This window comes from Rhinolophus sinicus, linkage group LG05 (genome assembly GCF_036562045.2).
Source record: "Rhinolophus sinicus isolate RSC01 linkage group LG05, ASM3656204v1, whole genome shotgun sequence".
NCBI classification, from domain to species: domain Eukaryota; kingdom Metazoa; phylum Chordata; class Mammalia; order Chiroptera; family Rhinolophidae; genus Rhinolophus; species Rhinolophus sinicus.
Genome location: NC_133755.1, coordinates 76607347 through 76634711, shown reverse-complemented (window position 1 = coordinate 76634711; position 27365 = coordinate 76607347). Strand labels below are relative to the sequence as shown.

Below are 27365 nucleotides of genomic sequence, written 5' to 3'. Positions count from 1 at the left end.
CATTCTAGAGTTTGCCAGTAGGTGAACTGCAGAGACCTAAGAATCACTGCTCTGTTACCATTTTAAAATCTCACTTTCTACCCAGAGTTGTGATTGTTTTTGTTCGAAGTTTTCTAGTTTAGTATATCGGGAGTTTCCTGTACTGGAGTGTAATTCTTCTGCCAGATTTGCCCAGGTTGCTTTGGCTGTAACCTACTTCTTTGGACGCTGGGTTTCTTCAGCCTGTTGGCTGCCTGGAGCATGTCTCCCTGCATACGTGGCGATGATGCATGCACACGTGTGCGCTCCCCCTCTCAGCCCTTCTCCTCCGCGTCAGGTCACTGAACTCCACAAAGGCCACGGCCGAAATGCCTCTGCAGCTGTGGACCACAGTGTCTGGCTGGAGGACAGACGCTGGCTGGGTGGATACCCTACCCTTGCCTCAGCTGGAGATGTCATGTGGCTTGTGGTTCTTGCTTGTAGTGCATGCTGTGTGTCCCTGGTTTCTCCAGTCTGGGAGGCCATTGCGCAGAACAGGGTCAGAATGGGGACTTTTGTACTTGTTGGGCAGACTTCAGGCCTGCAGTCGCTTCTCCAAATGGGAGGGTTTAGAGGTTCAGTGGGCAAGTGCCTTTACGTAGCCCAAGTGGTCTGGTCTAGCTTTTTGCATACATGGAATGGATGGAAATGAATGTCCTTTTCAGTAAACATTTTCTAGGAAAACAAAATTAGCAACTAATCCTAAGAATGTGAATGAAAAGAAATGTAGTATTCAATGTCTTTGTGACAGGGAATGAAATAGGCCCATTTTCCTCTCTTATTTGCTCTCCTATGTGTCAGGCGCCATGCAAGGTGGTTTTGTACATGGATTCCCTTATTTCACAGCAGTCCTATAAAGTGCACACAGCCTAGTTTTTAAAATAGGGAAAATGAGTCAGCTTTTCAAGGGACTTACTCAACTATAAAAACTCCAAAGTTACGTGACAGTATATTAGGTATACAGTGACAATCCATACATCATTTTCATTTTCATTCAGTGTTTCAATTAAAAACTACTGATCCATGTATGTGTCTGTATATGTACATCTGCAGCTACCTATGTATGTGTTTTTTTCTATTATCTAAAGCCTACACCCAGCCAGAGTTTGGGTAGTTTTGTCTTATTTCCTCATTCATTCATCCCTTCCTTTAATAAATATTTAATGAGCATCAATTACATGCCATCTCCTGTGCTAAGTACTGAGAACACAGCCATGAATCAGACAGCCAAGGTTTTACGGCATCATGTTTTGTGAAAGACGTGGCGGAGGGAGTGGTTTAGATAGGATTGTCTGAGCAGCTGCCGGTTGAAGACATAACTAAGGACTAGGAGGTAGGCAGAAAGTGGCAGACAAGTGTTCCCAGCTCCGGGAGCTGAGCATGAGGCAAGGGCAGCTTTTGATCTGGTGAGGGACAGCAGCTGAGGTGAAAGTTCAGGGCTGGAAAGTCACGCCTGCTGCCTGGGGCTAGTGACCAGTTTAGGTGTTATTGTAAGTGCAGCGGGGATCACAGAATTTGAAGCATTTCTGTGTTGTGAAGAGCTACTGGAGCCGCTTTGTGGAACGACCCACAGAAAGTTAGAACTCTGATGCAGTGGTCCATGTGAGGTGCTTCTCGCCTCCCCAGCCAGAGGACACGCCATCTGCCCCAGAAACGGAGTTATAAGAGCCCCCTAAGGCTTCTCCTGTCTTCTGTACAATAAGCCAGACTTAGAGATGGATGGATGTTAGGAGGGCCTCGGCCTTCCTCCTCTTTGTCACAAATGCGTAGTTTGCCTAAAGCTGGAGGTTTCAGATTCCCCTTCAGGAATTCAGTCTCCTTTCTAGACAGAGGACTGCTAAAGCAAGCAACTCCAAATACAGGTGCCTCGCCTGGTAGTGGCAAGGTGCACAGGTCCAGGCCTTCCTGGTGTTTATCGTCTATGGTGCAACTTCGAGGATGGCTGTAAAACTACTACTTGTTTTACCAGTATCAGCTTGATAAAAGCTGCAGCAAATTGGTGCAGCTGTTGTGTACAGTTATTATGCACTGAAAAGTGATTTTCCTTGTTTGCTCAAACGCTGTTGTCAGTCGTTTCCGTAAATGCCGGGCCCTGGGGCTCCCTCCACAGTTACTGCACACTAGTCGGGTATGAGTGTCGTGGGAAAACGCTGGAACCATATTTAGAACATGTGAAGGCTGCCTTTCCTAGTAATCTTCCCATACTGTTTCCGCTTCTTGATTATTTTTAAGCAGCACTTAGTGACTGATACTGAAACAGACATTAGTATATAAATATGTTTATTACAAGTTAATGATTATGCATTATTTTTCATTTAAAGCCACCAGAATAAGCCAACTATTTAAGTATTTTGTTTTGCATTGATTTTGTTTCCTAACTTTTCTGTTAACAGCGTTTCTGTTAAAACCCTGAAAATGGGTTTTAACTGATTTTGGGGGGTTTTATAATGGTAATACGTGAACATTTCAGACTATTTATGTAAAATGAGTCAGTTGACTGTTTACTATTGGTGCAGCATGTTTTAAGGTAATGATATTGAATTAAAATTTCCCTCTGGTAAGGAAAATCTTAAAGTGGCATTTCATGTGAGAAAAACATTCCCTCAGCTTGCCTAAGCTCTTACTACATGCAGTGATTGTATTTTAATAAGTACCAGTGTTTAGCTCTTTCTGGCATGGCGCTGTGCAGGGTGAGAACATTCCAGAAGTGCCGTGGTGGACACTTCCACGCAGTCTTTGGGCATGTCTGAGCGGTGAGAGTCACACTGCTGCTGTCACAGCCCGCACAGCCGCGTCTTCTGTGCAGGCCCTCTGTGCAGTCCATAGCTTTCGAAGGTCTCCTCTCTGATAGTCTGGACCTCAGGATGTAAGTCACTAATTTGAACAAACAGCAAAATTAATTGAATCACAAAATTTTGTAGATAGATGGACTCTTAGAAAACACCTAATCTAATCCCCTAGGATTTTACAGGTGGAAAAGCTCTGCCCAGAGTGGCTGGGCAACTTGCGCAAGCTCACGCTCGTGGTTAAATAGTTAAGACGCTCTTGTTGCCTAAACTGATCACTGCATTGTCACATGTGCCTCTGTCCTGTTTCCCTCCTTCAGAAGTATTTGCATGGCAGTATGGGGTAAGGGGACAAATGAGATGTTTTAGCTTCCAGTGCGCACTGCTTTGAACACACACGTGCATACACACACACATACCCCTTGAAGGAATGAAGAGCTGTACTTTTTAAGTGGTTGCTGGTACCAGCAAGCTTCCTGATAATAAATACATTGTAATAAGTACATCTCTGTTAGAGATCCAGAAGCACGTGAGGAGTTGTTCTCAGACAGGGAGGAAGAAGAGTCAAGTGCAAAGCTGTGAGGACTTGGGGCACAGAAACCTGCAGAGCCCTCCAAGGCCATGGTTCCAGGCCCAGCTAGACCTGCACGTGGCCCCGGGCTGGCCAGCAGTGGGCAGGGGGAGCAGCTCTGCCCTTGGTGGGAGCAGGCAGTGTCTGTAGTCCCTGTGCAAAACCAGCGTCCTTCCCTGGGCTCCAGGCAGTGCAAAAGGGACGCCTTTTCTTCACACTCTTCTCAGGTACTTCTTGTGCCTTCAAGGACCTGCCCTTTGTGCAGTGCAGGCCCATCCCACCTTTATGAGAGCAGAAGGGGAGGGCGGGGAGCCAGGGCTGTTGTGACCTGCAGGGTCCTGAGTGCCCACGTTGGCACACGTTCTTGAGACTGTCAGAGGGACAAATGTTCTCAGGGGAACTCCAACCTTTGGCAACAACTGTATAAACCCCTGAACATTCCACAAAAACCCTCGATGGGTTTTGAGACCAAAGTAAGATTGAGGTGAAATTCTAAAGGAAGATTTTTGATCAAGATTTGTGGGCAGCACCCCAGTTTCACATACATGTTTGGGCAGTGGGGTGCTGGTGCAGGAGGGTGCTGGACCCAGTCGGGACAGCGGGCTTCCAGTTCTGCCTCCCAGCACCGGGCTGCGGAAATGTCACTCAGTGCTACGGGGTCCTTCTCCCCCGTGAGCAGGGGTGCAGGCGCTGGGGGGGGGGGGGGCTTTAAAGGTCCTTCCAATGAAAAACGTTTCATGTCCGTGAGGATCATCGACTAAGAAATTACCGCACTCAAAAATGTATTTACTTTTTAAATTTGCTGGAAGAGTGTAAGCTTTTACGGTTTGTTGTTTGTTTGTTTTGTTTTTGGTTACTTTAGGTTTGTTCTTTAATGGGACTACCGTGTATATTAAGTTTAAAGAGTTCTGACCTCTTCCAGTTGCAGACCTACGGTGGCCTCACTGCTCGTGCCACAGCTGGGAGCGTGATGGGTGGGCCCACTCGCACCGTGCCCTGCATAGAGAGGGCCCGTCAGAAGGGACCTGCAGCACGGTCGGCTGTGGCTCCCAAGTTCCTGGTCGCTTTCATCTGCATAGAGCCAGGTGTCACCCTTAGTAGTGGGATTTCAGTAAGAGGGACCCTACCGTACCATTGTCATGTCTCCTCCTCTTACATGGGAATTAGGCAGCCATTTGGGAAATAAATGCCTCTTTTTCTGTTTGATATACTGACACCCACTGTATTGGTTTGTCTTCAGATTTTTATGCTCGCTTATCTATCATACATTTTTCTTCTGGTCATTTTATTTCATAAAAGAGATTCTAATGAAATTAATTGGAAGTTTTATTAGTTTGGCCTATTTCATTTAAAGGGACCACATAAAGTTAAACTTTCCAAATTTTGATTCCACCTGCCTTTTCCAGTACACGTTCCAGTGTAATATAACTGAATCACTAGACTAACTCTTACGCTGCGTTAATTGATTTCAGGATTTTTTTCAAAATGTGTCAGAAATCCACAAAAACCCAAAAAGTTGATATTTTCACTATTTTATGCATTTGATAACAACAATTTGAGCTGCTTTGTATGTAAGTGACATTATAGTTATGTATAAAAATTTTGGATATTCATTCGGATATATCTGACCATCAAGGCAAGAAGGTTAAAAAAGTGCTACGTATTTTTTTCTCTTTGCAGAGTATTCGACCAACACCACAAAATGACGCTATAACGGTACACTTTAAACCAACTACCTTAAAAGCTTCAGAAAGTAAATATACCAAAGTTGCAAGTATTAGTTTTGATGGTAAGTATTCACCTTTTTCTCTCTAATATAGTGGCTTATTTTGATAAACTACAAAGCAACTAAGTCAACATCTTAGTATAGAAATCCAGACCATTTTACAATCAGATTTTACACAGCTTAGGTTGGTTTTTCTTGTAAACCATCACAAACTCTTGATTGTTTCATGAAAGAAAATATAACTTCATAAACCTAAATTAGTATTGGCAAATACACTGGATTAGAATTAAATTTTTGTAATCTGGGCTCTTCCACATACATTCCAGTTATGCATTTCATTATGAAGTCATTCATTTTTGTAATTGGGTGATAATATATTTGAATTTCGGAAGCATGTCCGAATTTGAGAGCAGGAATAAAGTATTGTCTGTAACATTTTCATACATTGTCTTTTATAAGCAAGGCAGATGGTCCTGCCTAAGCTAAAATAATAGCCTTTATGATAGAATTGTCAAATTAGGTAAATATTATACTACATATTTTGATACTTGGAATGTTATTCCAGACTTTAACATATTTTAATACCTAGTATGTTTTTATTAATTTTTGCTCACTTTACTGCAATATTTATTGTATTTGCTGTCACAAAATTTTTCAAATAGTGGTTTAATAGTTGCTGAACTGTATATGTAACTAAATTTAATGAGAACGGAAACTCCAGATGGGGCTTTTGTCATCAGGGTCCATGCAGCTTGCACTCTGGCTTCATGACAGAGCCACCTCTTCTCTCAGTCCATGTTTTAAGGCTCAACTCCTCAGTAGATGACAGTATTTGATCACTGAGTGACCTGCAGGTAGCAGAACACTGGGACACTCTACACTGTGTCTGAAAGAGAGCACCAGTGCTTACGGCTCAGACGGGCTTCTCAGGGGCTGGGCCCCGGCTTCAGTCTTCATCCCATCAGCTCAGAGCACACCCGGAGCAAATCCAGATGAAATATGTGACATGCTGTCATAATCCAGCTGTCAAGAGCTGATATTATTGAAGGTTTTGATGCTGCACTTATTTCCAAGTCTGTGATAAATTGTCTTCTGTGTTGCTAAGATACCGCAGTCATGGCCTCCAGCGTCAGTCTCCGCATCAACAGGTACACTCCTTGTCCTACCAAGGAACAGAGGGGCCAGTAGGAAGTCCTGAGCCCTGAGAACACTTGGGGCCCACCCTCCCAGTAAGCCCAGGGAATGGCAATGCGCCCCGGCCGTGTCTTTCCAGGCCCCCCGCTCTTCCCTTCTCACTTCGGGACTGAACCCACTGAATGTTCATTCTGGAGATGAATGAATGGCAGTAATGTAGGTTCTTCTGAGATCAGAGATTCTAAAAGAAGTATTTTCAAGAAATTATGCAAAATTAAATACAGAGACAAAGGGAAAGCATCTTTTAAGCAAGTGCTACGTTCCTTAAAAGTGGTTGTTTTTATCAAGGGAGAACCCCTCACCTCACCCTACCACCACCCCAGATCCCCACACACAATACCACTGAAGTTGCTGTGAAAATCAATGGGACCTGTTACCAGAATGCACCATCTATATTAACACTTCAGTGTTCACTTAACCAAGCAAGCATCTTTCTCATCAAGTCACTATTCGTTGTGATTTTTAACTGAATTTTCTTGAGGTTTTTGAAAACTTCATTTACTAAACTATCATTAATAAGATACCATGAAATATGTAAATTATGGCCCTTGTGATCAACTTTGCATCAGAATAAACAGCGAAAAAGTAAAAGCATTGAAAAATGGCTATGCAGCAAGCAGAAAGAAATGAAGCTTAATGGGGGTTTTCAAAATCTGAAGTCACCGTCTGTACGTAGCCACATACTAGATGTCATGCCATTTTTTTTGTTTTTTGTGCTAAAGCTGGGTAACATCCATTTGCAGAACTCACGTGTCAATTCTCCTAAGTAGAAATGCTCCTGAAGTACTTTAAAGGGGATGAAAACAAACAGCTTCTTTATTTGCTTTGAAAGGAACAGCCAGTGGGTCTCCAGATGGGATCCAACTAAATCCACTTCTGTAATCCCAGAGGGAATTATGTGGAACCGCTGCCTTCATCTGTGAGGACACTATGGTGGCAAGCAGGGGCATCTCCTCTTCCACTGAGTTAGGGTGGCTAACACAAGAAGTCAGAGCTCATGCCCTACTTGGTGGGTATTTATAGCACAACTCTGGCCGTATAAGGAGCATTATTTCTTTCTCAGTGAAGTTGAAAACCTGCAGTTCTCAATAAGGGCCAGTTTCGTTCCCAGGGACATTTGGCAGAGTCTGCAGAAATTTTTGATTGTCACAGCTGGCGGTACTACTGATATCTAGCAAGCAGAGGCCCAAGACACTGCTAAACATCCCACAGTGCACTGGCCAGCCACCCCACTGCAAAGGTTTCATCTGGCCTAAAATGTCAGTAGTGCTGCAGTTAAGCCCTGCTAATATGAGCAAAGCCATCACTTAGAGACGTAGCTCAAATACAGTTTTTCCTCCTGAATTGTGTTCACTTGCTAATTCCTCACTTGTTTGTCTCATTACAGGAAATTTAAAACATTTTTCCTTTTTATATGAAAAATGTGATATTTGATTTAAAATGTAAAACTATTCTGTCTGTCAATTTGAAAGCTCAGCTTTCTTTTTAAGATTTTATCAGTCCACATAGTCATTCTCACACTTCTCTGTGTAACCTCTTTGGTAACAACAGGTGACATATTTTTTTACGTGTATGCTTCCTTTCAGCATCAAAGGCAAAAAAACCATCTCAGTTTTCTGGCAAAATCACTGTGAAAGCAAAAGAAAAGAGTTATTCTAAGCTTGAAATACCATATCAAGCAGAAGTGTTGGATGGGTGAGTTTCTCTTTAAAATAAATTCTGTTTTCCTGCTAATTGACTTTAGCAAAAGTAGTAGCCAAATTCACATAAATTCCATGGCAGTATTGTTGAAAAGAACAACTTCAACTGTAAAGGACAAAAATCTCTATATTTTGTTTATTTTTTACTTTCTTAGAAGAAAAAGGTAAATGGGATGATATAAGTTGAACTTGCCGTGAATTCTTAATGATTCGATGATATGATAGAATAATGAATTTATTTTCAAATAATATTTAAATCATTTGAACCATTCCTCTCTAATTCCTTTTGTAACATGAAAGTGGTTGTGGTTTGTTATTAAAGTATATGGTCTGTCACCCCAATTAATTTAATAAAAAGTTTAAATTAAAAATAAAGAACTATCAATAAAATAAATAATAAAGTATATTGTCACTTGAAACAAAATCATTTGTATTCCTTTATAAACTTGTATATGTGCTGCCGAAGCGAGCACAGTATTCCTTTATAAACTTGTATATACTGTTGTAGAATTACAACTTTTTATAAATGGGCACTAATAGATGCAGCTCATTTTCTAATTATACTATAAATAATAATAGTTTAATATCCAACTTGGTGTGGGGGCTCAATTTAACAAAGCTGGTTGGAATTGAGTAATAAACATGATTCTTTTTAAAGTAGCTTAAAACTTTTTCTGTTAACACATTTTTGGTTTTAATTTTTTATTATGTATAATTCCATAGAAAATAGTTCTTTATATTACATTTCAATATTTTGCAAGCTAAATTTTGTTTTAAATCATGTGTTCAATCACTAAAATATTTATAGTTCTAATTCTCTAATAATAGTTATTTATGCTAAACATAAATTATTCACAACAAAAGAACTACGATTTCCAATTAACACATGGAAATAAAAATGATTTATTTTGTTTATGTTTTTGTTTTGTTTTTACATAGTTATTTGGGATTTGATCACGCTGCAACATTATTTCACATCCGAGACAGTCCTGCCGACCCTGTGGAAAGGCCAATTTACCTTACTAACACTTTCAGTTTTGGGATCCTCATTCATGATGTGTTGCTACCAGAAGAAGCCAAAACAATGTTTAAAGTATGTGTGGATCCTTATACTTTTAACTGTACTGATCTGCTAACTAGATGATGCTGACATGTTTTTTTCTCTCCCATCATTCCCTAGGTTCACAACTTCAGCAAACCAGTCTTAATTCTTCCAAATGAATCAGGATACATTTTTACCCTGTTTTTTATGCCATCCACATCATCCATGCACGTAGATAACAACATCTTACTTATTACCAATGCTTCTAAATTTCATTTGCCTGTGCGGGTATATACAGGCTTTTTAGATGTAAGTATGTCACCTACCTTTAGAATTTAAACTCCCTACCCATCTTCTGTGTTTTCAGGTATCAGTAGGCAGTCGTCATCAGCAGGCACCCTTGCATTTTGCTGTTTTCTGTGTTTACAAGTAGATTTCATTCCTCCCTACTCAGTACTTTACAGATAACTGGATTTCACCCTTCCCAGCAGCCGTCTCCCCTGGCCATACACTTGAATCCTCTAGTTACAGTCTCCACTTAGATCTTCTCCACATTCTGCTTTCTCTTGATTTTGCTGTTAATCTGTTACAATCATGGGGAAGCTAAAAATGAACAAAATGGGGGGAAAAAACGAATGAGCAGGAAAAGAACAATACAAGGAGGTTGAAGAGGGAATTATATAAGGAAGAGACTTCCAAAACCAGGAAGTATCAGGGTGAAGAAAAGAAAGGTGGTAAAGGTACACAGGTGGAATGGTAATCTAATCATGGCGCAGAACGGAAGAATAAAGGTCTTTCGGTGCAGAAAATAAGCCAGGGAAAAAATCCAAAGTGTCCTGAGAGTAGTCAGTGAAGGAAATTTAGGTAAGAAGTAAAACTGATATGAAAGATAAAAAGATAATGCGAACATAGAAATGCAGTTCTCCAAAAAGAATTTTAGGGCTGGAGGGGCCTTCAGTATTACTCTGCTCCTTCATTTATTTTGCTGAAACGATGTTTTCATGAATGCATGTTGTTTACTGAGACCAAGGTCTTTTTGCCTAATCCTCTAGGGCTCCCTCCACTTACCCCCTCCCAGTACTTCAGCTTCCTGCTTCTTTATGTGCCTTCAGAGGACACAGCTGTTCAGTAGAGACCACGACTATTTTCATTTTGATTACTGAAAATATTTTCATTGTACAAAGTTCTTAATTATATTTTATATATGTGTGTATGTGTGCATATTTACATAAAATATAGAAACTTTATCTTAATATAGTCACTTTCTCTTGGTAACATTCTCTTTTATAGTATGACTTTATATTTAATCTAGTTCTTTTATATCTTTCCAGTACTTTGTATTACCCCCCAAAATAGAGGAACGTTTCATAGATTTTGGTGTACTGAGTGCTACAGAAGCAAGTAATATTTTATTTGCAATTATAAACAGCAATCCAATTGAGGTAAAAAAAAAACCTGTTTTTATTCTAAATCACATTTAAGGATTTTATGCTGTGCTACAGTGATCACTTATATCTTTCTCTTTTTTAAGTTGGCTATAAAAAGTTGGCACATCATAGGAGATGGCTTATCAATAGAACTCGTAGCTACTGAAAGAGGCAATAGAACCACAATAATTTCAAGCCTTCCAGAGTTAGAAAAATCCTCTTTGCCAGACCACTCATCAGTAAGTAAACTTTCTTATTATTTTCTTTAAACTTCAGATGTACGTCTAAAGCACAGATAAGACTGTTCCCATCTTGCATACTTCTGGTCATATTTTTATAGGAATCACAATAGCATCGGGTATGTGGTACTGAAAGGACCTTGTGGGTTATGCACTTGAACCCCTCTCATTATGATGATGATGAGGGCACTTGAAATGCAAAGGAGTTAAGTTCTACCCTGTCATCAAAAATTCTGTAACAAGCAAAATTTCAGTTGTCTTTTTTTAACACAAGTGTCGTGACAGGAGAAATTCCCATAGGTCCCAGACTAACCCATGTCCATTGAACTTGCCGGGCAGAAGTGCTAGGCCTGCATGTGGTAGAAAGTGTGTGTAGCTCTGCTGTAATACTTCCCGGCAGTTCTCTGCACTGGTGAGGAGTCTCAGAGAGGCAAGCATTGCTGATCCCACCCCGGGACTTTTTTCTGTCTTACAAATGCACAGCTGGTTGTAAAAGCCCAAAACCAGAGAAAGTGAGCCTAGTCTCAGCAGTGCTGAGGAGGGAGCTTGCTCAAGACAGACTCAGAACCCCTATGAGGGGTATGACGTACCTCGTCTGTAGGTTGGGATGGGACTTCTTTGTCTCAAAGAAGGAAGAGCAGATGTCCTGATGCACTGATGGACCACAGATGACGCTTCCACAGAATGTCACCAGTTATAAAAACTGCTTTCAACAGTGCATGCTGGATGAGCCTCACAGCAGTGTGTTTGGAGGGCAGTTTGGCAGTATGCTTGTACACCACTCCTCAGGGTTCTTTCCGTGGGAGTAACTTAAAGGACCAAAAACTGAGAATGAAGATGTTTGTAAAAGCATTATTAAGGATTCCATAACGGGAAACAGCCAAGTGCATAAAGGAAATCCTGATTCTATGGTTGAATATTGAAAAAAATAACAAAATTATAAATGTGATTATGTATAGAAACTTGGAAAATGATTTATGAAAAAGTAGGAAACAGTACTAAATAATGGATTCTAATTGCATAATTGGATATTTGAATAGTGGCAGATTTATGGGGTTTACATTTTAATAATTTATAATGTTTTAAATTTGATTCAGAAATAAAGCCTCCTTTTAAAACAAAAAGAATATGCTCATGAGACGTAATATTTGTCATTCCAGCTAAAATTTTATTTTTAATACAGATGAAATGCTGAAAAAAGATAACGAGGCCAGTCATTAATGTGTTTTTTAACAATGAAGTTAGATTAAATGTTTGTATGTTTGTCTAATCTCAGATGGTTGCATTATACTGTTTCCTAATAAGACATTATAAATTAATAATTTAAGAAATCTGGATCATTTCCTAGCAGTAAGTAGCATGTGTTAACACATACTCTTTAAATTTGAGAGCCATTCAACAACATAAAGCCTGTTTGACAGTTTAGGGTTTTGGAATTCATTTTAGTGTAAAACTATAAATATAAAACAAGGGGCAGACAGAGATCACTGTTACAAACACTTACTTAAAATAGGAAGTTGTAGTGAGTTGCCAACTTCAAAATAGCAACTCCACAAAGTGATTTTTTAGTTTATAATGCTGAAACTTTCAACTGTTTTCTAAAAAGCCATACCTATCAACTAAATTAGTGTCTGTTCATATGAAACACACATTGCCAACAACTCTGTGCTCCTCAGACCGGTGTTCTGAGCTGGGTAGTTACAGAAGCATGATGAAAACATTACAGTTGTACCAAACCAACACCAGTGCTTCTAAAAAGGGGAAAGTGGGTATGTTTGATATATCAGTTTTTGTTATTTTGCTGTAAACGTGAATTCTAGATAAAATACAACTAATATCTAAAGTACAAAACACAAAATGAATTTTGTGGGTGTTTTGGTAATTTTATGATTGACTAGAATAAGTGCCAGAAACATCAACAAATAGGTTGAGAAAACAAAGACCCTATTCTTCTTTCAAATTGGTACTGCTTAACCCTCCCATGGGATGTTTTCATACCACCCCATTTCAGTTGCTCTGAAGACATGTTTATTAACCAGAAACTTAAATTCAGAACTTGAAGCAGAGCCAGCTTTGTGTGTACTTGTGCCCTGATGTGGTTGAAGAGTTGGTGGGAGGCCGCGTCCCTCTGCTCCACCCTCACCCTCTTCATCCATGCAGCTACAAGGGTGCTGCCTGAGGACCGTGCCCTGCCCCACCTGGGAGCTGGGATCTGATGTTCCTCAGGGACCTGGTTTTGAGAGGCGTTTGTGCATGACAATCCGGTACCTCTGAGCTGTGCTGGTGTGCGTTAGGCTTCGGAATTAGTCCATCGGCACAGCCTTCTCCATTTGAGTGGGAACTTCACCTTGCAGGGCTAATGAAGGATGTCATTTCTGCTGCACACAGGTCATACTGGCGTCAGGCTATTTTGCTGTGTTCAGAGTCAAACTGACTGCAAAAAAACTGGAAGGGATTCATGATGGAGCCATACAGATCACAACAGACTATGAGGTAAGAACTGTATGGGGGAGACTCATGTCAATGGTATTTTTCTGAATAATTCAGTTCTTTTTTGTTTTTATAGAAACAGAAAACTGTTTACTTATAAAGTTACAGTTTACCTGTTTTATACCTTAAAAACTGAGCTTTTGAGAATATTTTACTGAATATTGGTGTTCATTAGCCTATAAAACCCAAACCCCTTGACTAAAAGCAACTTCAAAAAAAAATGCCTTTGGCACATTTCGAATTGTTCTGTTAGAAAGCTGCTTAGCAGTGGTTAGAGTATTGCACAGCCCCCGGCTGGAATCCCTGAGGGAGAGCCCCCTGATTCTTCCTGCAGTCATAAATACTCTCCTGGGTAACGTTTCTGGAAAGGACGGGAAAGGCAGAAACATCAGGAAGTCACATCTTAATTTGAGTTCTCAGCAAGTGTATTTACATGAGTCGTCCTCAGTCAAGGCACAAAATGAAGATGGTGGAGCTCTTTGAGGACTCCTGTGGGTTTGAGATGTAGCAACCAGTGAGATTTTAAATGAATGTTTGTCTGCCCAACCTAAATATTCAATTTAATATGCAAAAGCTCATTGGAAAGTTGTGAACTGCTGACTTCAACAGGTTGCTACCCTTGTTCTCCAGCCTGTTCTCAGCACACATAACCCCCTACATGAAAGAAAACCAATTCAGAATAAACAGACTCGGTCGTTTATTAATAAATGACTTGTCGGGAGTATATCAAATTAATTCCAAAAAAGTTTTCACTCATGATAGAAATAAATGTATTTTATAGCAAAGACAAGTTTTTGTTAGTATTGATGAAAATAAGAATTAGGAAAAAATACTTAGAGAAACATCTTTGTGAGTTACAAATGAGTGTGAGTTAAGATTCAAAATCTAGAATGTTCCATTCATTTCTCTAAATTAGGTTGATATTAATTTACTGCTATATACAATAAAGAGAGAGCATGTATTACTATAAAAGCTGGATTTTTCATACATTGTTTTAGGAGTACAATTATACTTTTTAAAATCTAATAATCTACAAAATTATGAAAAAAATGTATTCTTTATTCCTTTCCCAGTCTTTGCTCTTGTTTACCATGTTTTCAATGAATCGATAAGAAGTAAGTACATGGAAATGTGTTTTGTGGAGTGCATTGGACAGGCCAAACAGTTCCCTGGGTGACTTTAATATTGCTTAAGAGTTGGTTATTGCTCATACAAGTCCCAAGATGAGGTTTTAATGCCCAGGTAACACAGTAACGGTCCAGATCAGTCTGTCCCTAACACGCCCTCCTTTGTGGTCCGTCTGCTCACCCCGCAGGTCCTGACGATTCCTGTGAAGGCTGTGATCGCAGTGGGCTCGCTGACGTGCTTCCCAAAGCACGTGGTCCTTCCTCCGTCCTTTCCGGTAAGACAGTTAACTTACAGACTTTTCCATGCTAGTTTTGTCTCTGCCTTTCCCCCGTGTTCCTCCAATTCAACAGAAAAGTCAGTTATTCTTTATTGATCTCTTATTTTAAGGTAAGACATTGCACCCGGTTTTTTAGGAGATAAAAAGAGGAATAAGAAATGCTCCCTTTTCTCAGAGAGCTTTCTATCTGGAACGGGAAATGGGCCCATGATTCAGAGATGTGATGCAGGGTGTAGGAATGGCCCTGAGATGGGTAAACACAAAGTGCTGTGAGGGAAATACACATCCAGTTGATGAAGGTGTCCTGTGAGTGGGCTCAGAAGGTCTTCTGAGGGACAGCTGCATTTCAGGCCCAGGGGACAACCTGACAGACACAGCAGTCAAGTCTGCGATGGCTTTGGGTGAGTGGCCCAGTTTGGCAAGAATGGAGGGAAGTTTCAGGAGAAAAATTAGTATGAGGGTCATACTAACAGAAGCAGGTGTGGGTAGGCATGTCGCTAGAGGAAACGAAAATGTGACTTAGAGTGGGGCCTGGAGAGCAGGGAGAAAAGAAACTCAGAAACCAGGAGACAGCCACTGCCTCCTGGGGAAGGCGATGCGGTCAGTTGAAGACACGCAGGGACACACGGGAGTGTCACCCTGTGGCAGGAGACATGGCAGGTTAGGAGAGACAGTACCTTGCGAGATCGTAACATTATATGCAGTAAAACCTAAATTCAAAAGTTAGCTCCTTAAAAATATAAATTGTGAGTTAGCAGGTTCTGCACATTGAAGGTTGGGTCTTAATTAAATCTTTGTCTTGTCATCCCACTTGGTACTGGCATGTGGGACTCGACTTTGTTCTTTACCGAAAAGGACCTCGTTCTTTCAGTTGCCTTTCAGTCAGTGGTCTCCTTAATCACTGTGTAAATCCTGCAGTAAATGAGAGAGCATCTGTATGAAAAGAAGGTGCTGGTTTTGAAAGACTGCAGATAAACTTTCAGATCTCTTCAGGTGGCTCACAGGACCAGACATGTGCTGCGGTTACAAATTAACTTGGTAACCATGTTGGTCGGGCTGCTCTAACAAAGGGCCATAGGCTGGGCGGCTTACACAACAAACATTCATATCTCATGGTTCTGGAGGCTGGGAAGTCTAAGATCAAGGTGCTGGCAGATCCGTGGTGCAGGCCCCCTGCCAGGTTTTACAAATGCTGTCTTCTCATTGTATCATCACTTAGCATGAGGAGCAGAGCAGGGGGCAAGCTCTGGTCTGGCTCCTTCTAAGCGCACCAGTCCCCTTCCTGAGGCCCCACCCTCATGACGTAATCACCTCCAAAGGCCTCACCCCCTAACACCATCACATCAGGGGCTAAGATTCCACATAGAAATTCTGGGGGGACACAAACTTTCAGTCCACAACAGTGACCAAATTCTGTGAAGTCTTTTATCAGATGGAGAATACTAGAGCTAACTGATAAAAACAATACTTAAGAATAAACATTTTAAATAACTCTCCATTTAATACTTAGTATTTGAATACTGTTGTAAAATTAACTTGAATATCTGTTACCTCTTTTGACCCCCTCCATATCCCTGAAAGACAAGACACGCACACGAGAAGAGTAGTTATTACAAGTACATGAAGACTAGGTGACTTCTGCGGACACAGCTGGGTAGAGGCTGTGCTGGGCGCAGGCCGTCTGCTTCCCGCTCTTGTGTTCCTCCCATCACAGCTGCACACCTGCCTTCTGATGTCTGTCTACTGGGGTTTCCTCTGGCTCGACTGCCAGTGCTGAGTGTTAGTCTTCACCTCACCATCGTTTGACTTTCCTATGCATTCTCTTAACTTCTGTGTCTTCTAATACCAGTGGGTATGCTCAGGTTATAAGAACATAAACTTCTGTATTCAGGCAAAAGAAAGTAAAAGGTTATAGCAGGATTCTTACTAAGGACTTTTTAAATCACATGACTTTTTACTGAAAATCTACTACCCTGTCATAGGGAGCCACATGCAGCTGATAAGAGCAGTTATTGATGATTTAATGGTTTAATCTGTATGCTGTTTTAATAAGATATTTGATAACCTATACTTTTAAAAGAGGTCTCTTTGGCACAAGTGCTATCTTTCTTTTATAAAGAAAATACTTTCTTCTGAGGAAAAGAGGTCTGGTTTTTTTGGTCTTTTACTTTGGAATTCACTTATTTCATCCTGAATCTGGATACTTGTAGGGTACCCTGCCCCTGGTATAAACAAACTTTGCTGAGCAAACCATCAGTGACATTTCCTTTATTCAATGCTGTCTCTGTGTGTACCTTTGTTGGCATACTCAATATTGCAACATAAAATGTGAACGTTTTCACTTTAATTCATTTTCACAAATTGCAGAGCTTTGTCCTGCTAATTTTTCTGTAACAGGCGATAAAAACAACAACAAAGAGATCTATATATATACAGAGGGTGCCAAAAAATGTATACACATTTTAAGAAAGGAAAACTATTAAAATTGTAATACTTAATATATACTGATAACAAAAGATGAATACAAGTCACGTTTGACTTCTGCAATTACAAGAGGTGCTCAAAGTGGTGACCATCTGGGGCTAGACACTTCTGATTATGGCAAACTACTACTTGATCAATCAACATTGACCAAAGGGTCCACTTGTGTACATTTTTTTGGCACCCCCAGAGTATAGGAGCTCTGATTGCAAATTTAGAGATTATCAACTGATGGAAAATTTAAATGTCCTTTGACCTGTAGTTTCCTAGAAACATGTCTGTCTGCTTTTAAGTGTGTGTTCTTAACAAAACCCAACCATATGCACATTAGTTTGTTTGTGTGTTTTCTTCAGGGGAAGATAGTTCATCAAAGTTTAAATATTATGAACTCCTTCTCACAGAAGGTAAAGATACAGCAGATACGATCTTTGTCAGAAGATGTGCGGTTTTACTACAAACGATTACGGAGCAATAAGGAAGACTTGGAGCCAGGGAAAAAATCAAAGGTTAGAAGTGTCCTGTTTGAGAATTGCAATCTATGAGTGTTTGTTATTTGACCTTCTATGGACTTGGTACTCATGGTTCTCCTGTGCCTTTTCATAGATTGCAAACATTTATTTTGACCCTGGACTGCAGTGTGGGGATCACTGCTATGTTGGCTTGCCTTTTCTGTCCAAATGTAAGTGACCTTGCTGTTCTTTCTCATGCCCTTCATTCCCCCAAAATATTCTTTAATGAACAGGTACCACTTTTAAAGTCCATCCCTAGCTCTCGGGCTGTAGAAATCATTTGTAGGAAAATGGGTGAGTGGATATGATGTAGGATGGGTATGTCGTAACTTACGTTCTGTGTTTTAGCTGAACCCAAAGTGCCACTGGGGGTGGCCATGCAGGAAGAGACGTGGGATGCCGACTGGGATCTGCATCAAAGCCTCTTCAAAGGATGGATGGGAATAAAGGAAAACTCAGGTCATAGGTGAGATGTTTCACTTTAAGTATTTTAGCTGTTTTTACAAGTACAATGGTACTCCCTAAGTGTTCTTTTTTTTTCAAAATTTTTTATTGGGGAACAGTGTGTTTTTCCAGGACGCATCAGCTCCAAGTCAAGTCATTGTCCTTCAATCTACCATGTTTCCCTGAAAATAAGACCTAGCCAGACAATCAGCTCTAATGCATCTTTTGGAGCAAAAATTAATATAAGACCAGGTTTTATTTCACTCTAATATAAAATTGGGTCTAATATAATATAATATAATATAATATAATATAATATAATATAATACTGGGTATAATATAATATAATACCAGGTCTAATATAATATATCATATAATATAATACTGGGTCTTATATTAATTTTTGCTCCAAAAGACACATTAGAGCTGGTTGTCCAGCTAGATCTTATTTTTGGGGAAACATGGTAGCTGTGGAAGGCGTAGCTCAGCTCCAAGTCTAGTCGCCATTTTCAATCCTAGTTGCAGGGGGCGCAGCCCACCATCCCATGCGGGAATTGAACCGGCAGCCTTGTGAAGAGCTCATGCTCTAACCAACTGAGCCATCTGGCTGCCCCCTCAAAATGTTATTCTTACGTGAGCCTACTTCACTTCTCTATAGCTAAGAAAATATGCCTAATCTTCAGAAAATTCTTCAGGAGGCATCTTGAATTGCCATTTTAATTGTATATTGCTCAGAAATATACACGCTACCATTTTCTTTTCTTCATACCCCAGGTACTTCCTTAAAAATCAAAGAAACTATTTGAAGTTGTCTATATGTAGGATGATAAAGAGTGTTCACCATAGACACAGCCATTTGTATAAGAAAGAAAGTTTTTACCCACCACTGGCCTCTGTTAAAGCCAAGGAAGCTGTTCAAGGTTTAATCCCACGTAGGAGGCCGAGTGTATATTTGCAGCCAGCTCTTCCCTCCCCCAGAGCTGAGCTTAGGGGGCGTGGGGCCTTTTAGATGGACTCAGCCATGTTCTTTTTTTTTTTTTAATCGTTAATATTAACTCATGTAATCCTCTTTTTTTTCCTTTTTTTTTAAAATTAGTTTCAGGTGCACAAAACAATGTAATAGTTAGACATTTATCATTTATATCCCTCACACAGTGACAACACCCCTCCCCCCATCCACTATCCCTCTGACATCACACACAGCTATTACATTTCCACTGTCTTATTCCTAATGCTGTACTCCGCTTCTTGTAACTATATGTGTGTGTGTGTGTGTGTGTGCAGATAGATAGATAGATAGATAGATAGATAGATAGATAGATAGATAGATAGATATAAAATTATAGTTGACATTCATTATTGTTCAACTTCAGCTTCAGGTGTACAGTGCAGTGATCAGGCATCTACATCTTGAAAGTAGAAAGCCTGCTGCGCTTGGACTGAAGAGGAGCCAGTATAGAGATGTGATCTTGTCGTGTACTTTAGGAGAGAATTTGAGCAGAGTGATGATGATGTGACAGCTGATGAGAACCACTCTTCTCAGCTGGCCCATCAGAAATGTATTTGTCAATATCATCAAGATTCTGCACTTTATATATTATAAAATTTTCAAACTATTAACAGTTAAATCTGAGGGGTTCTGTTTTTCTGAACTGTCTGCTCTGAAAACTTTTCATAAGGCAAAGAGAGTGAAATTTTTTCTTTAAAATGTTTGAAGTAAGTGCAGAGAGACTTTCTGTAATGAAGTCACTAAGGGAACAGTAATGAAAGCACTCCTCGGTCCCCTTCATTTCCATGGTGGGCATTATAATGTGTAGGCAGTCTCCAAATGTTAACGTCCAATTAGAAATGTCACTTGTAATGCTGCCCTCAGTCCAGCTGCCAGGGCCTTCCTCACCACCCACACCAAAAGCACTGTCTCTGTGCACCCAGCATCTGTCTGCCCCAGGCCCCCTGGTCCCCACTATGCAGTGAATGGGGCATTCTTGCTGCTCCTACCCTAGCTGCCTTGTCAGTGTGTTACTGAGAGAATTTCTGTTACTCGTCTCATAAAACCTGTACTCCTAGCAGTTAACGTATGCAGTAATCTTGGGGGTTAAAATAGACTTCAGTGTTTGGGCCCAGGGACCTGAGACCCCTTTATAGTATCGTTTCCTTAGAGACTGTGTTCTGAGTTCTAAACAGCCAGTTTATTAACACTCGTAAGTAGGAAAATACTCAACAAAGGTCCCGAATAGTGCAGTGAACTTTACATATATTTGCCCTAGTCTTCTCACGTGTTACCTCCTCAGCTGACATCTTCATTGCATATCAGGACTTTGTTTTGTTTTTATCTCAAGGGAGGAAAGCCATATGCCAAGCAATGCAGGGCCTTCTCATTAGTTCTCCTGAAAATGTTCTCAGCACCTAGATCTTTCCACTAGGCATGCAAGGTCCTTTGGGTCCCCAAAATATCATATCTGTGTATGCATGCCTTTTTCTTTACATATTCAGTGTGAAAACAATACAGGTGATCAGTGATACATATTTTGGCATTGTTTTGTGACAGACTAGCGATATCTTCATACATGTCTATTAAAAGCACAGTACAATATTAGAACAAATAAACCTATGTTTATTCAGGACAGAATAAACTTTCTCAAGTACGCAAACCTACTAGAACTTCTTGTTTTCAGGAAACTCAAATATTTCATTTTGATATAGTGACTTAACCAATTGTTTTTTCTAGATTGAGCGCTTTATTTGAAGTAAATACAGACCTTCAAAAAAACATACTGTCGAAAGTCAGCGCCGAGCTCTCCTGGCCTTCCATACTTAGCTCTCCCCGGCACTTGAAGTTCCCACTCACGAACACAAACTGCTCCTCAGTGAGTATGCAAAGTGACGTAGGGTTTTGGAAACGCCTAGCACGATTGTGAATGTCTACTGCTTTTAACTGTGGAAATCTTTCGTTTCCTGTTTAAGGAAGAGGAGATTACTTTAGAAAATCCTGCAGATGTTCCTGTTTATGTTCAATTTATTCCTCTGGCTTTATATTCCAACCCTTCAGTCTTCGTTGATAAGTTACTGTCAAGGTAAGCATTGCTTTAGGTAATCAAAACATTCCTACATTAGATTTGAATTATTATTTTACATACTTAAGACTCTTGCAGATCATATGCAGTCGATTTGGCTTAAAGAAATCCTAGATCTGGAATGAAAGTTGAGAGGTGGTTCTGGGAAGAGAGATTGATATTATGTAAAACATCTAGAAAAGCTTTCAATTTAAGACAGAAAACGTAACATAGAACTTCTTCCTACAAAATTATAAAGAGAAAGCAAGTGGGACCTATCAGATATTTCAGTTTTGAAAAGTGAACAAAATCTTAACTCTGAGCTATGGCCGTTAATTTTTTGAAGGCTACTAATTTGATAATAATCTCAAATGTTCCAAAAGATAATTTGCAAACAAAGCACAGACTTGATAATGACTCTGTAACCCCTTTGATTTTATGATGCTGCTCACGGAGAAGCACATGTCTGTTTTTATTTTAGGTTTAACTTGAGTAAAGTGGCCAAGATGGATTTAAAAACACTAGAATTCCAAGTCTTCAGAAACAGTGTAAGTATGTGAGCTTCATACTATTCCACAGAAGTAACTCTGTATATGATCAAGATATAATTCTGTATATGATTGGGGCTTGTGTGAAGGAAAACTATTAGCTGCCCTTAAATTTGGCTGACAGGCAAGTTCCTGCAGAAGTCAGAGCAGTCCAGTATTGGTTCTAGAGGCAAGAACCCAGGCGGAGTGGGTGGGACTTAGGTCGACATGAGGCATGCTGGGTAGGACGTTCCTATTTGTAGGCATTAAAATTCAGCCCATGACTGTATAATAACAGCTGCCAGCACTCAGAGACTATGTAAATCAGATGTGTGTGTGCTACGTGCTATGACTCCTGGTGACCCCACGAATGAGTGACATCCACAGTGTCCTGTCCCCAACAGCCCCGCTCAGCTCTTGGAGTCTCAACCTCTGGCTTCTTTTATGGAGTTAGTCCATCTCACGTTTGGCCTTCGTCTCCCCTCTGCCTCCCATTTTCCCAGCATTCTTGTCTTTCCCGGAGAACCCGGCCTTGTCACGATGTGTCCGAAGTAGGACAGCTTCATCTTGTCTCTTTGCCTCCAGTGGTGTTCCAGGCTTAGTTTGTTTGCTCTGACCCACTGGTGCGTCTTTCTGGGGGTCCAGGGGGTCCGCAGAGCTCTCCCCCAGCGCGAATTTCAAATGAATCATTTTATTCCTCTCAGCCTCTGCACTGTCCAGCTTTCACGAAATTCCGTGCAGAGGAATTGGGAGCACGAGGGGGTGGCTGGTCTCGGCCTTGGTCCTAATGACACATCTGTGCTCTTGGTGACCTTTCCTAGTTCTTCCATTGCTGCCCTTCCCAGTCTCGGCCTCCACGTGACTTCTTGGCTGCATCTGATGGAATCGGTGACAGAACCAGTAAAATCTTTAACAATTGCAGTATCTTCTTTGCCCGATAAAGCCGTGTGTTTCTTCTCTAATCATCATTCTTGTCCTCTTGATGTTCACATGCAGCCCTGCTTTGGCCCTTTCTTCCTCCCCTTTCATCAGAAGTTACCTCAGATCCTTGCAACTTTCTGCAGTGAATTGGTGTCGGTTATTGATATTTCTTCCACCCGTTTTCACTTCTCCTTCCTCTGAGTCTAACCCAGTTTTTCATATGTGTGTTCTGCATACAGATTAAACATTAGGAAGACAAAATCCACCCTTGTCTGACACCTTTGCCTGTAAGAAATCATTGTGTCTCCATATTCTGGCCTAACAGTGGCTTCCTGTCCACAATACAGGTTACACATCAGGACAATGAGAAATATACTACCGTGTTTCCCGAAAATAAGACCTAGCCAGATAGTCAACTCTAATGCATCTTTTGGAGCAAAAATTAATGTAAGTCCCAGTCTTAGTTTACTATAATATAAGATCGGGTCTTGTATAATATAATATAAGACCGGGTCTTACATTAATTTTTGCTCCAAAAGACACATTATAGCTGTTGGTCCGGCTAGTCTTATTTTCGGGGAAACACGGTAATATATCATTTACTTTTATTAAGCCTCAAAATATTGAACTTGTTCATTTAAGTTTTTATTTTGGATGCTTTCTAATAAAACTGTAAGCCCCATGAATGCCAGACCCATGGCTGGCTATGTCCATACTTAGCATAGTGGCATGCTTGGTTTTTACTCAGGGGCTGTTCTTGAATTAATAAATGTATACATACACTGTTTGTTCTGGGAACAGAGCACTCCTGTCCTATCACGCAGGCTGGACAGCCACTGAGCACTCGTTTTAGAAGGCCCTAGTGTGTGGGGCAGGGCGTGTGTCAGTCAGGAAATGAGCATTTAGAGCCAAAGCCACCTGCACGCTGACCCAGGTCTCCTGGTCTCATGGTGCTGCCTTCTGCCCAGCCACGTCCTCATCCATCCCTCACCTCCTGTTCATGTCCCCTGCTGCCTGGGAAGCCTTCACTAAGAGGCTGTCTTCACTCTCCCTGACTCTTCCTTTACATCCATGTTGACCTGGTTTTTGGTTTTGTTTTTGATGTAAGATACCTTGTTTCCCAAATCTTGGTGTAAGCTCCTTGAGGGCTTGTCTTCTATTTATCTTATTTCCTTCCCATATTAATAACATGAAAGGTGTTGAATGAATGAGAGTAGGAATCCAGTTCATCCTCCATCATCTGAGTTACTTTAAGTGAAACGAGGAGTGATCGCTCTCTTCCTTTCCTTGCTGTGGCTCTTGCTGGACGCCAGTCACAGTGGTCACGCACAGCAGGATGCCTTCCTGCCTGCAGAAGCTGTGCTTCTTCCCACTTGAAACGAGGGATGTCGGGCTCCTAGAATAATCACAGTTTTGTACCTACCAGCTTTGTCACCTTGGTCAAGTAAATAAACCTTCCTTAATTTCAGCTTCCTCTCTCATAATGTGGAGTTGATAATGTGTATTTTACAGAGTTGTTGAACAGATTAAACAAACTCTGCGAAAGCTCTTAGATTTGTTCCTTGGCATATAGGAAGCCTCAATGAATGTTGCCTAGTGAGTCCATCTGTGACTAACTAGGCCAAGAAAGAAAGGCAGTGGGAAGGTTTGCAGTATTTCGGGGCTGTAATGAAGAACACTTCACAAAATTTCATGAGCATCTAGTATGTGTCAGTATTATGTGCCAGGCGTATTCACATTTTTAATTCGTGCAATGATCATAGCAGCCAGCCTGAGCAGTTACTGAGAGAAGTGTTTCCCTCATTCTGTCGGTGGGAAAACAGCTCAGGAAGTGACTTGCCCAAGTCCATACCTGTAGTAAGTGGCAGGGCCAAATGCAGGCCCAGTTCTCAGATCCCGGAGCCCTGGTCCATACCGTCATGTCAGATGGTCACTGCTGATTAGGTAGCACTAGTTAGCCTGTCAAGCCAGATGTTTAACAGTTCTTGAAATAGTTTTGTTCTTCCCCATAGCTATGTATTTTAATCTATAAGGTATGTTATCCAAACCTTTATGAAATAGTTTTTATAAGTCTATCTTTAAGTCAGTCTTGTATGAGAATGTAATTTTTAGTGTTGTGTTTTTTCTGCCAAATAATAGAACACTAGACTGAAATTTAGACAGGCATATATTCCAGCCTTGTGCCCTTCTCTTGGAATCTTTTTGTATTTTGCTTTTTCCAGCCATAAAATGCCAACATAATAAGCTCAAACTTTTCTAGAAATCCAAATAACTAGAAAACACTATAAATAAAAAAATTTAAAAAATGGAGCCTAAGACCCGTCAGCTGACACCCTGCAGAGGAAGGAGCAGGAAAGCAGTGACGATAGCAGGGACACATCTGTGGGCTCCAGGGGCTGAGTGCTGGGTGCACAGCTGTTTGTTATATGTTAAAACACTGAGCTATTTGTGTTAGGTTTGTGTCCTTTTCTGTATGTGTTATATTTCAAAATTATATAAAAACAAATGCCTAGTAAAACATGAAGACGTTGGACCCTGTCCCCTTCAGTGTCCTGGGGAACAATGCAGAATATGAAGTGTCACCACCACTGGTTGCCCAGCTCTGCTTATCAGCTAACCGATGTCCAAATCATGAGAGAGAAGACTGTTGACATACTTAATTAAAGAAACTAGTAATACAGGACTGTGGGTGGGGTACAGGAAAAGACATTTGTCCAGGGACTGTAGTCATGACTCCCGTTTGTTTCCCCGATGATCCAAGGCTCACCCACTGCAGAGTTCAGCAGGAGTCACAGAGGGCCTCTCTCGACATTTAATCGTAAACCTAATTCTAAAACCTGGAGAAAAGAAGTCTGTCAGAGTCAAGTTTACTCCGATGTACAACAGAACTGTTTCTTCCCTAATCATAATCAGGTACGGCCCGCGATTTCCGTGGGGTGATGTGTAGTGCTCACTTAGAGGTTCTGACCCGGTTTCTTTCAGTATGAGTTTGCTCCTCATACTTTTTTACTTTGTCCAGAACACACGTGTGCACACGCCATGCCTGATGGAACGTGCCATTGTGGTTATGTCTACAGCTAAAAACCTGAATAGTGTCTTACTATGCCATATGACTCAAAAAATGGACAACTCTTGCTCTTCTCAGTGTATATGTTTTTTAAATGCTCAGTGTAGTCTCGTTCTTAAATTTAGTGTATGAATTTCTACATGGTGGTTTATAAAACAACGGTAAAACTTAATAGATCAAAAGAATATGCAAATTTAATAGGAGAAAAATCTGTAATTCTTGTTCTTGCATAGAAATAACTTGACTGTGATGGATGCTGTGATGGTCCAAGGACAGGGAACAACTGAGAACCTGAGGGTGGCAGGCAAGCTTCCGGGTCCAGGGAGTTCCTTACGCTTTAAAATCACAGAAGCATTACTAAAAGATTGTACAGAGAGTAAGTATCCCTCACAGGTACAAATTTCCACATTTGCTTTCAACGGTAAATCATTCCAAATACAAGAACAGTATCTGTGTATGTGCACATGGATATACTAGTGATGGCGACTTAAGATTTTTAAAGAAACTCCCTGACTTGCTTTCAGGGTTGTTTGCTTCAGACCTTAAAAGATTAAAATATCAGTATTCGTTGCAAGCCTTAGAGTCTGCACTCTGAGTGTGAAAGATAAAGCATAATCAGACTTTTGCCATTTCGTGTGACGTGCATCGTGGAGCACTTCCTGCTGCAGTCTGGGTAAAGCTGACCTTTGCCATGAGGAGGCAGTCTGTAGTCTCCGACACACATGCTAGAGGGATGTGTTGGTGTCTGGACCTGGCGCACGTGGTTGCAAGATTTGTACTCACTCCACATTTGTTTCCTTCAGGTTTGAAACTAAGAGAGCCAAATTTCACGTTGAAAAGAACATTTAAAGTAGAAAATACAGGACAACTTCCAATTCACATAGAAACCATTGAAGTCAGTGGGTACTCATGTGAGGGATATGGCTTTAAAGTTGTTAATTGTCAAGAGTTTGCACTGAGCGCCAATGCCTCAAAAGACATAATCATATTGTAAGTATTTTCTTACAAGTTCTAATGATTCACTAGCTTCTTGTTAACTTTTTGTATTAGAGTTGTTTGGACTCCATGCAAATGTTTTCATACTCATCAAAAAAGGTTTTTACCCACAGATGTATTTACTTGATTGTTTTTCACTTAATCTTTGGTTATTTCTCTATATCTTTGTTTTCAAAATTGTGTGACTTCCTCTGTCTCCAAAATGGGTCAGATAATCTTAGAAACCAGTTTCAAAATTGTTTTCAGAGTTCTGTTGTTGGAGGAAATGCGCTATAAATTCAGTCTCAGCAACTGAGCCAACACGGTTTCACATGTGCAGTTTTCCACGTGGTTGGGTTGCAGAGGTGTGATGGTTGTCAGCAGACAGTTTGAATGCCTGTCCGTAATCAATGCAGCATATTTCAGCAACTAATTGACAAGTTGTTATATTGTAAAGTTTATGTAATAAAATGTAACGTGTCCCCTTAATTAAACGACAATGTCATGATCTTGAGTGGACATTTACTTGACAAGTTAACTTCATTACTCCGTGTAAGGCACAGTGAGGAATGGGACATCTTTTCTCAAGTACACATCATCTGCTGGGGAGCATCCAGTTAACAGAAAGTAATTGGGCAGAAAGCAATGCAGCAGGAGATGAGGGAAAGACCCTGGGGCTTGCATGGTTTGGGAGATTGTTTGTTTGTTTGTTTGTTTGTTTGTTTGTTTGTTTGTTTAAGGCATTATTGGGAATGTATCCTGGAGAAGAGTATGGCCTTCGAGAAAGGAG

At 40.6% G+C, this 27365-nt stretch overlaps 1 protein-coding gene across 3 annotated transcripts in view; it reads left to right on the top strand.

The window, feature by feature from the left end:
- The window catches only part of TMEM131 (transmembrane protein 131), a 177921-nt gene that overhangs the window by 114072 nt on the left and 36484 nt on the right, over nucleotides 1–27365 (top strand). For 2 of the 3 annotated variants that reach the window (XM_019716512.2, XM_019716511.2), the window contains exons 12-28: nucleotides 5056–5164; nucleotides 7882–7990; nucleotides 8935–9088; nucleotides 9176–9346; nucleotides 10369–10479; nucleotides 10569–10703; nucleotides 13092–13196; nucleotides 14509–14595; nucleotides 17433–17585; nucleotides 17683–17758; nucleotides 17937–18054; nucleotides 20761–20899; nucleotides 20997–21106; nucleotides 21567–21633; nucleotides 25295–25446; nucleotides 25834–25976; nucleotides 26404–26590. In XM_019716512.2, coding sequence (XP_019572071.2) covers nucleotides 5056–5164; nucleotides 7882–7990; nucleotides 8935–9088; nucleotides 9176–9346; nucleotides 10369–10479; nucleotides 10569–10703; nucleotides 13092–13196; nucleotides 14509–14595; nucleotides 17433–17585; nucleotides 17683–17758; nucleotides 17937–18054; nucleotides 20761–20899; nucleotides 20997–21106; nucleotides 21567–21633; nucleotides 25295–25446; nucleotides 25834–25976; nucleotides 26404–26590 — 2126 coding nt within the window. The remainder of the gene's footprint in view (nucleotides 1–5055; nucleotides 5165–7881; nucleotides 7991–8934; nucleotides 9089–9175; nucleotides 9347–10368; nucleotides 10480–10568; nucleotides 10704–13091; nucleotides 13197–14508; nucleotides 14596–17432; nucleotides 17586–17682; nucleotides 17759–17936; nucleotides 18055–20760; nucleotides 20900–20996; nucleotides 21107–21566; nucleotides 21634–25294; nucleotides 25447–25833; nucleotides 25977–26403; nucleotides 26591–27365) is intronic. The other variant, XM_074332565.1, reaches the window with a different exon arrangement.